Source organism: Notothenia rossii (assembly GCF_949606895.1).
Source record: "Notothenia rossii genome assembly, contig: scaffold_618, whole genome shotgun sequence".
In the NCBI taxonomy this organism is placed as follows: domain Eukaryota; kingdom Metazoa; phylum Chordata; class Actinopteri; order Perciformes; family Nototheniidae; genus Notothenia; species Notothenia rossii.
The window spans coordinates 1-9557 of record NW_027639806.1 but is presented as its reverse complement, the minus strand read 5'-3'; the positions used below and the strand labels follow the sequence as shown (position 1 = coordinate 9557).

Genomic DNA, 9557 nt, shown 5'->3' with positions numbered 1-9557 from the left:
GGATATTTGACTTAGAAATACAGTGTGAAATGACCCATTGAAGTATCAAAATATACTCATGGTATAACATGTTGTGATTAAAAGCCCTTTCAGAACAGTATGCAAATATGGCAGAATATTAACATTATTTTGGAAAGGTTAAATAAACATCCCAAACGGAAGTGTTTAACGCATTTCTCCAATCATTTAGACAGTTTTGGAAGAAGTACTCAGCTATTTTACCTAAGTAAGAGAAATACAGTGTAAAATGTAAGTCAAAGTACATAAGAATTGGCATCAAAATATACTTAGTACCAAAAAAAGGTACTGTTTGTGCGTGAAAGCCCATTTAATATCCGGATTATACAATGGGATTATGACTATAAATGGATCTAATTTAATTGCTTTGTATACTTCTGGGTATTTTCACCTATATCATAGCTTATTATAAAGCCAGTACCCCCACATCGTACTTAAAGGGTAGGTAATTCACTTCAGAAACACTTTTTGTTATATTCCATGGAATACTCTTAACATCCCGATAGCAATGAATATCTTAAGTGCTTTCTGAGCCGGCCCGGCTAAAATAACTGGATGGCCTACCTGCCTGTCAGCCTTCCATCTGTGCACAAACTTATCTCCTGCCCTCATTTGTCATGTGCGCGTTCGTGTGTGTTGGAGGAGGGGCTCTGTTAGGAAGTCTGAGTAAGAGTAGAAAGACACTGTAAAATACAAGATAAGAATTGGCATCAAAATATACCAAGAAAAGGTACTGTTTGTGCGTTAAACCCCATTTAAAACCCGGATTATGACTAAAAGTGGATCTAATTTAATTGATTTGTATACTTCTGCTTGGTATTTTCACCTATAATTATATAGCTTATTTATTAAAGTACAAGTACCCCCAAATCGCACTTAAGTAAACTTCACTACTAAATGAAAAAGGCTCAATTTCTTGCATTATCTTAACACATATTTATATCTGTCGATCTTTATTTAACTAATTTATAATGATTTTTTTTTTATTTGAAAACTACGATAGAGCAATGGCAGAAAATTAAAAAAAATCGCTCCTAAATAAACGTATTATTTTGTTTCCAAAATGCGCCAAACCTCGGCGTCATCGCATCCCTCCAATCATTTAGAGGTTTTCTCAGCTGCTGTGATTATTGTAACAGCCTTTTGTCCCGTGGGTTTAATTTCATTAAGGGCCCCGCATGAATATTTCTATTAAAGCAGAAGTGAAATATGGAGCCATTTAGTATTGGCCTTCACCGATCAGCAGGATTTATGGTTCCTTTTCATCACATCCAGGGGAGAAGGAATTAATAAGGAACCCAGGATGGAAACGGAAGACTCTGTAATTACTTTCACAATTAACTAAAATACAAATCAAAGTGACAAATCGGGAGGGTTTATATATTAATTACCCTGGGTAAATGTGTTCATTATGAAAAGGCAATTTAAAGGGACCCCTTAATATCATAAATACCTGATGGCTTCTTCCAGGAAACTGCTTTTAAAAACATTTGTGGATCATAATCATTGATCTGTCTTAATATCAGAGTCAATGTGAGATAATTAGGAAGACATATATATATATCAGTCTCTTTGTGAAATTCAATAATCACAGCAGCTGAGATAACCCCTTAAATTATTGGAGGAATGATGTCGCCAAGGTTTGGTGCATATTGGCTAAAAGAATACGTTTATTTTGGGGGATTTAATTTGTATTTGAATGCTCAATTTGTATTTGTACTCATCACATGAGCCTTGGTATGTCATATGAAGTCATTATTCAGTCCTGATGTATCTCAGTCCCTGCTGTGGTGAAAGTAGAGTGATAAACACCTATTTTACTCAATTTAATTTGTTTAATTTTAGACATGAATTACACATTTACATACAGTGTAATTCAAATATTTCACTACTTTTGTGATCCTAAGACTTTGGTAACCAAATCTAAAACACCAACAAAATTGGATGACATGAGTACATTTGTATTTTCACAAGAGTTTTGAAGATTTTCCGATGTCAAATGTTCAGCTTTAGAGCTACTTATCTCATCACACAGTGCTCTAAGGTGAATCATTTGCATTTATAGCAGACCAGAGACTGTCCTCCTGAACATTTCGATATGTAACACCCGTGCCATGTTATAAGAAGCCTACATTTAAAAGGTGTTGTCAATACGCTTTGAATGGAGATATTCACGTCTCCTACAGTATTATATATAGTATTATTGTCCTCGTCTCTCCTCTCTCGTGTCCTCTCTTATGTCCTCTTCTCTCCTCTCTCGTGTCCTCTCTTGTGTCCTCGTCTTGTTTGTTTGTTCACCATGTAAAGCGACCTATAGGCCTGTACGACGAAGCCGGTTCAACATAACCTGCATATGTTTGAGTTAGCCGGTTGGCCTAATCCAAAACATACGCGCTCTCGCTAAACGGTCCTACGACGCGGGTTATCAAGTGGATCGCTCAATCCGTGTCCTATCTAGTTAGGTGCACGTTCACATGAAAGGGGTGGTATTTGGAGCATTCGACCAATCACAAACATGGACAAGCGTACTGACAGCGCAGCGTCATACTTCCTGAATGAAAAGTCAACTATAATTAGACAAATATGAAGACGTTAAACTTTAAACATCCATGACTTAAACACTTTATCCAGGATAAAAGCCACAAAGCTGCACCTGCAAGGTGAATAGGCTACAGCTGGTAAAAGAAAAAGCGTTTGAATGCGTACATTAACAGGTTTATGATATCACTGCCCCGTCTAAGACACGAGTGGATCTGACTTTAATTACATTTACATTAATCGAGTGTTTCGTCAACTTAATGTGTTGCTTAAGTGAGAGGAGGTGATATTCTATTAATGTTCACGTTCACACAGTCGGTGATTTTTGCTGGCCGTCTTTCCTGCAACGGCAAACTCTGCACACTGAGCTCTGATCGGTCAGCAGGCGGTGCTTTCACTGACTTGATATATTATCCTGAAACTGCTCATAAGTTACCATGGAGATGTAGCCCGATAAGAAGTGAACCAGCGTCGTAGGACCGGAAACCCAGAGTTTTCCCTGAAGTTAGCTCGCTAAGCCAAAATCCGACCCCAATTATGTTATTACCCGTTCATCCACTCAAGAACTCAAGAAGGTGCCGATTATTATAAGGTATTGTAAAAACAACAAATATAATACAATTAAATACTTATTTAAACATGAAATAAAGCAGTAATATACTCATATTTACTTGAATCCTCTATACAGCAGAGTTTGGATTACCTAATTAGCATGAGCAATGTATATATGTGACACTGGGATATAACTGTTTTGCCTCAGTCTGGAAGGATGTTGTCATTTGAGGTGTATTATACTGCTTTATTTATCTGTAAGAAGTCAATCTGCACCATGGAAGCTCCGGATCGCTTATATCCTCCATTTGCAATAGTTAGAACCAAAGTTAAAGTAAATAAGTGATTAGGGTTTAACATGGAGCATGGTTTATTACATTTCTACAAATCCTCAGAATAATGGATATTTTAACATTAACAGACCCGTGAAAAAGGCGAAGTCCATCTCCCTGTACTGATTTATAACAGCTAATCGACCTTGTAATAAGATTATTTTGTATCAACTGTGATATGACTTCATTTTATTTACTTAATTGTATTATTTTACATTATTTGAGTGCTTTTATTTAAGTATTAAACCACTAATTTATCATACAATAATAACAGTGTAGAGTCTCAGAACCTTCTCAATACATCTAGATAGGAGGCGGGCTTTAGCCTCAGATGTGATTGATATGACTTTTGACCAATCACATCGCTGATATGGCCGGAACCGGAAGCAGCTCCGTCGGCTGTTCCCCTGTGTTGTGTTGATTTACAGAGGAAAAGAAGACTTTGGATTAACTGCCTCTTACACACATATTCTGCCCGTTTCACTCCTGTATCCAACACTCACAGGTAATACACGCTTCTAATGAACCAATATGTAAAGGAAAAAGGAAGAAAAACGTTGTACATTAGTTAAAGTTAGCCGATTTTAGCTGCTATGCTAACTAGCTTCAATGCTAACGTCAACAATCATTACGTTTCTAACAAATGTGTGAATAAATACAGCGATATATTATCAATACATGTGTTTGCATGTGGTGTCTCCGTTGATACTTTGAGTGAGATGAGGTTAAAAAGCAGGTTTTAGATCCTGTCAGCTGCTGAGTCATTAGCTAATATACCGGCTAGCTAACTATTGTATCACCATTTAGAACTAATGTCATAAGCAGACGTACTTTATTTATCCAACGGAGAGAAATGTACATTGTTCCAGCAAAAGTAAATAGCTAAACAAAGCAAAACTGCTCATTAACAGGCATCTAAACATATTAAAAGTTCAAGTAACAGTCTTTTAATAAATAGTGTAGTGTAGCCTGTATACAATAGTGTGATAGCAGCCAGGTGACAGTAGTAAAAGTGTACTTGACAGGTGTTTACAGGTGTATTACAATTGTCTAACTTCGTATCTAGTTTCCCTGTCTGCTCTATAAATGGGCATTCAATCAGGACTTGTCTTTCATTTTCTCTTTCAGAAGGCGACCTCTGAATCAGTCGATGGTAAAGATCTAACGATGTTTAGCTTTGAGGGAGTTTTCAAGACAAGACCCAATGTTTCACTTGGAGGAGCGAGTAAAAAGGTAATTGTCATTTCACTCCTGTTAGGGAAGAGAGTGGGAAAATACTGGGTTGCAAACTACTGACAACATGCTTGCTGTTCTTTACATACATGTAGACATATTCCTTACATGTAGGTGCTTAGCAATAATCACATGTTATTGTTTAAAGTCGTTTCAAGTTCTCTTTTGTTTTGCAGGAGGAGAAATCGTCTCTGCTGCACCGCACGCAAGAAGAAAGAAGGAAAAGAGAGGTTTGAAAAATGCACTTTTACCTATACTCATTTACAGCATCAAGTCAATTGAATATGCATGCACCCCAAACATGTAATATAAAGATTATATTGTATTTCTCAACGGGTTTTGTCTTTCACATTTTAGGATGAAAGAAAGCGACTGAAGAATGCTATTATTATTCAGTCCTACATACGTGGCTACCATGACTTGAAACGACAGGTGAGTCTGCGAACATTACACAGACATGTTTTTAAAGATTTTATATATTACATCGTAAGCAACTAACATTAGGGCTGTTAAATACTGACTATCGTGAGCCTGAATTGTGTGTTACTTCTATAAAATGCCCCCAATTGATCGCCTCCAATGACATTGTGTGTCAGCAGAGGGCAAACCGTGAACAAATAATTAGCTGTGTTTGTTTTTTTTCCTAAAGGATTTGTCAAATGTGTAGGACTACTATTCAAAATAATAGTGAAAAGGGCTATTAGATATGTCTTTGTCGAATCTAAGATACGTGTTATAAATTGTTTTGGAGCTCCGATAGTTTCCATAAACACGCCCATAAACAGGGCGGTGGTGGCGAAGTCCATAGCAACTGGAAGGTCATCAGTTCAAGTCCCGGAAAGACCCAGTGCTACCGAGGTGTCCCTGAGCAAGGCACCGTTCCCTACACTGGTCCCCGGGCGCCGTACATCATGGCAGCACACTGCTCCTAACACTAGGATGGGTCAAATGCAGAGAAACCGTTTCGTTACATAATACCTGTACTACGTAATGACAATAAGTTGAATCTTCAATCTTCACTTGATTCTCACAGAAATACTCGAGTAACTATAGCCTGTGTGTTCGCGAATAACAACATGTCCAAACAGCCAATCACTGCCTTGGCTTTATGTTTACAAATCCCCACCTCAGTCATGTTTCATAGGCTTTTATTCTTCCTGTTCATAAAAGATTTGAGCTTGTGTTATCTGTAAAGACAAGCCCATCCAGGGAAGTTGATCAAATCCAACCTTTGTCTTCCAGTCATAATAATAATAATACATTACATTTATAAAGCGCCTGGTGCTCAAAGCGCTTACAAGCAAGTAAAACAAAATAACAACAAAAGTAGAAAGTGCTAAGCTAGGTGGAATAAGGGCAAGGGGTTAGTGGATGAGGAGTTGAAGGCAAGAGTGAAAAGGTGAGTTCTGAGGGATTGTTTGAAGAGTGTTGGCGGATCTGACGTGGCTGGGGAGGGGGTTCCAGAGTGAGGGGGGGCTGCAGAGAAGGCCGTGTCACCCCGGGCCCGGAGCTTTGTCCTGATGGGCTGCAGTAGGTTAGCTTCAGCAGACCTGAGGCGACGGGTGGGGGTGTGTCGTTGGGTGAGGTCACAGAGGTAGGGGGGGGGGAAGGTTGTTGAGGGCTTTGAAAGTGAAAAGTAATATTTTAAAGTCAAAGCGGTGTTTGATGGGGAGCCAGTGGAGGTCATGGAGGATAGGGGTGATGTGGTCGGAGCGTCGGGTGGAGGTGAGGAAGCGAGCAGCTGAGTTTTGGACTTTTTTTAGTATGAATGCAGATGATCCAAAAAGTATGCTGTTGCAGTAATCCAGTAAAAAATCTTCTTCTTCTCACAGGTTTCTTTACTTTGGTCTTTTTAATGTTGTTTTTACAAAAAAACAAGCAAGGAAAAGTGGCAGCTCCTAAACTTCCTCTCAGGTGAAGCAAAAACTGCAATTTATTGAAGCAGAAAGAACCGAGTGGAGAACAGAGGGCTGTGTAACGTCACAGGTTTTATGAACACATTGGGGATCTAGAAACTTCTAAACAGCGCCGGTGCTACTTCTACCAAGACATTGTTTATTCTGTAGTTGATGACGAACTGCTTGCACAAGTTTTTATTAGATAGTTTGATTTTAAGTAAATCGCTTATTTGCACAATGAAGCACTTTAATTTGAAGTATATGTATAATTGTTAAATATATAAATAAAGTGTTTTTGCAAAAGTCAAAGTCTCCTCCTCCTCCTCCTCTTCCTCTTCCTCAGTATGCCATCCAGAGGGCCAGGTTTGATGAGTGTGTGATCCAGACGCAGGGGGGGGGAACTCAGCGCGTCCTGGACGGCCCGAACCTCTGCCTCTTATCCAGACAACTCATATTTTTCTACAGACAGAGCGTGGACGCACATCGATTGGTGAGAATCTGATAGATATCGCTGATGCACGATTAAACCCAGAGGTCTAATATACGTTCATCCCCTTTTTTACATCCAGGGCTGCTGCTTCCTTCCTGTATGTTTGCTATAAAGTAAAGACCCTAAATCTTGGTTACAAATAGGGATGGGTATCGTTAAGGTTTTAACGGTACTACTACTTTTATCGATACCGCTTATCGATCAACAATGTTTTAACAAATGGTATTAAATAATGTGAGGACAGAACTGTAAACCGAATAGCTGAAAAATAACTCAGTTTCCTCTAATCATTAACCCATGTTTGTATAATGTAGTTAACTCCGTGTGTTGCTGCTAGCACACAAAACACCTGACGTGGAAACGTTACTCGTGGATGGGGCTACAGAGCTGCTAGAAAGACAGTCGGTGCATTCCTCCGTCTGGATGTGGAGCACTTTGATAAATGTTTAGACAAATTGCTCGTGTTACCGCCCTTATATGATAAACACAACGAGCATTGAGACGGGTAAAGTTTAACCACACCTCGGAGCGCGTTCTCGTGTGTGTGTGTGTGTGTGTGTGTGTGTGTGTGTGTGTGTGTGTGTGTGTGTGTGTGTGTGTGTGTGTGTGTGTGTGTGTGTGTGTGTGTGTGTGTGTGTGTGTGTGTGTGTGTGTGTGTGTGTGTGTGTGTGTGTGTGTGTGTGTGTGTGTGTGTGTGTGTGTGTGTGTGTGTGTGTGTGTGTGTGTGTGTGTGTGTGTGTGTTGCTGCATGTAGCGTGTGTGTGTGTGTGTGTGTGTTGCTGCATGTAGCAGCTGTGTGTGTGTAAACTGCCCCGCCCCCTCGCACACAGACGGAGAGAGAGATCTCTCGTCTGGATTGGAAAAGATCGAAAACACTAAAAATAATCATCGATGCATGTTGCAGTCTTTGTGCGTATTAGAAACGGAGTTGGCGACACTAAACTTTAATATAATGTTTGTGTAGCAATAATACATACGACATATTTTTTTTACATGACTCCAGTAGCGTTAAAAAGACCGATAACGTCGGAGCTTAACGGTACCACGGTCTTTAATAATTCAGCCCGGGGCTCGGTACCCACCCCTAGTTACAAATGTGTTTTCTTGACTAAATAAGCAGGAAAAAAGTTTAAAAGGTGATATCTATGATGAGAAACAGTCATCATCTCCTCTCCATCAAGACCGTGGCTGTGGTTTGATCCGGTTTGACTGACAGTACTCAAAGTAAATGTGTTTTTTTAATGGTTTAATCCAAAAGCCAATGGACTTGGAGTGGACTAATCCTATATTGATCGATTGATCTTACACGTCCTGTCCGTGTGTGTTCCTACAGATATGGTTGTGCCAGAATCTGGTGAAACTCAGCAGTCAGTTTGTGAAGCTGCTGGTGGGCCCACAGAGACAGACATGTATGTTTCAGATCAAGAGGATCTTAGGCTTCTGCTGCAGGTAAGGAAAGGAACAGTGGATGCATATTTTAAGCTGCTTTATGGATAAAACGGTGTATATGAATCCCTCTTTGTGTCTCCACAGGCTCCTACAGAACTGCAGGGACGACAGTTTAAACGTGACAGTCCCCATGCGGATGCTAGACATTTTTTCATCAGAGAAAACCTATCTTCCCGTTATTCCAGATGCTAGCTATGTAGCTTCATTACTCGAGCAGATTTTGCACTATATGGTACAAACAGGTGAGTCAAATAAAGCTCGTTCCAGCGTAGACACAATAAACTTTCCGAGGCTTAATCGTCAAACATTGAGGCTTGTTTAGAGATTGTGAATGTGTGCCAAATAGCAATTAGTCTGAAGTGTGTTTGACTACTTTTATCTTTAAATGGGTACTTCCTGTTCTGACTGGATCCTGAGTATATACAGTATATCAAATACATCTAATAGTGTTGACGTATGACTCATTTCTAGACCAATGGTTGGGAATGTTTACACACGTCTGCACAAAGCTTTGTTTATTTTCAGCACTATGTCAACCGCAGTGTTAAATCTTTATTAACCATGCAAACTGGAGAGCTTCTTAAAGATACATTGGTAACACTTTATATTAAGGTGCATCAATTCACCATCAACTAGTTGCTTGTTAGCCGCTCTTCATTAGTCAGTATAAAACACTTATTAATGCCTTATTCTACATGACCATATTCTACAAGTACTAAGCCATTAGTTGAGAGTCTTTCCTCAATAACCCTCGAATGAGTGCTTATTTATTGTACGTAAGGACGTTGTTGTGCATGAGACGGTCTTAATATGCTCAATATGCAGCAGCAGTAGCACAAGAATAGCAACCCTCCCACCTAGCAAATGTGGTTATGTAACAAGACATGAAACTACAAGTGGCTCAGTCAGTAGGGGCTTGGGCTGGGAGCCGTAGGGTCGCCGGTTCAAGTCCCCGAACAGACCTAAATATGGAGTGTGGACTGCTACTTGGAGAGGTCCCAGTTCACCTCCTGCCCTGCCGTGGTGCCCGTGAGCAAGGCACCGGAC

General features: G+C 39.8%; 1 protein-coding gene across 1 annotated transcript; it reads left to right on the top strand.

Moving 5' to 3' along the window:
* Window positions 1–3807: 3807 nt before the first annotated feature.
* On the top strand, window positions 3808–8847 carry LOC307027386 (ubiquitin-protein ligase E3C-like). Its single transcript, XM_079695631.1, has 7 exons — window positions 3808–3945; window positions 4569–4673; window positions 4850–4903; window positions 5031–5105; window positions 6915–7061; window positions 8395–8510; window positions 8595–8847. The coding sequence occupies exons 2-7, from the start codon at window positions 4608–4610 to the stop codon at window positions 8830–8832; spliced, it is 696 nt and encodes a 231-aa protein (XP_079551757.1). The 5' UTR covers window positions 3808–3945; window positions 4569–4607; the 3' UTR covers window positions 8833–8847.
* Window positions 8848–9557: the final 710 nt, after the last annotated feature.

Coding starts and splice junctions, on each gene's coding strand:
- LOC307027386 (XM_079695631.1), top strand. CDS start 4,608: ATGTTTAGCTTTGAGGGAGTTTTCAAGACAAGACCCAATGTTTCACTT. Junction 4,674..4,849: donor TTGGAGGAGCGAGTAAAAAG/GTAATTGTCATT, acceptor TTTGTTTTGCAG/GAGGAGAAATCGTCTCTGCT. Junction 4,904..5,030: donor AAGAAAGAAGGAAAAGAGAG/GTTTGAAAAATG, acceptor TTCACATTTTAG/GATGAAAGAAAGCGACTGAA.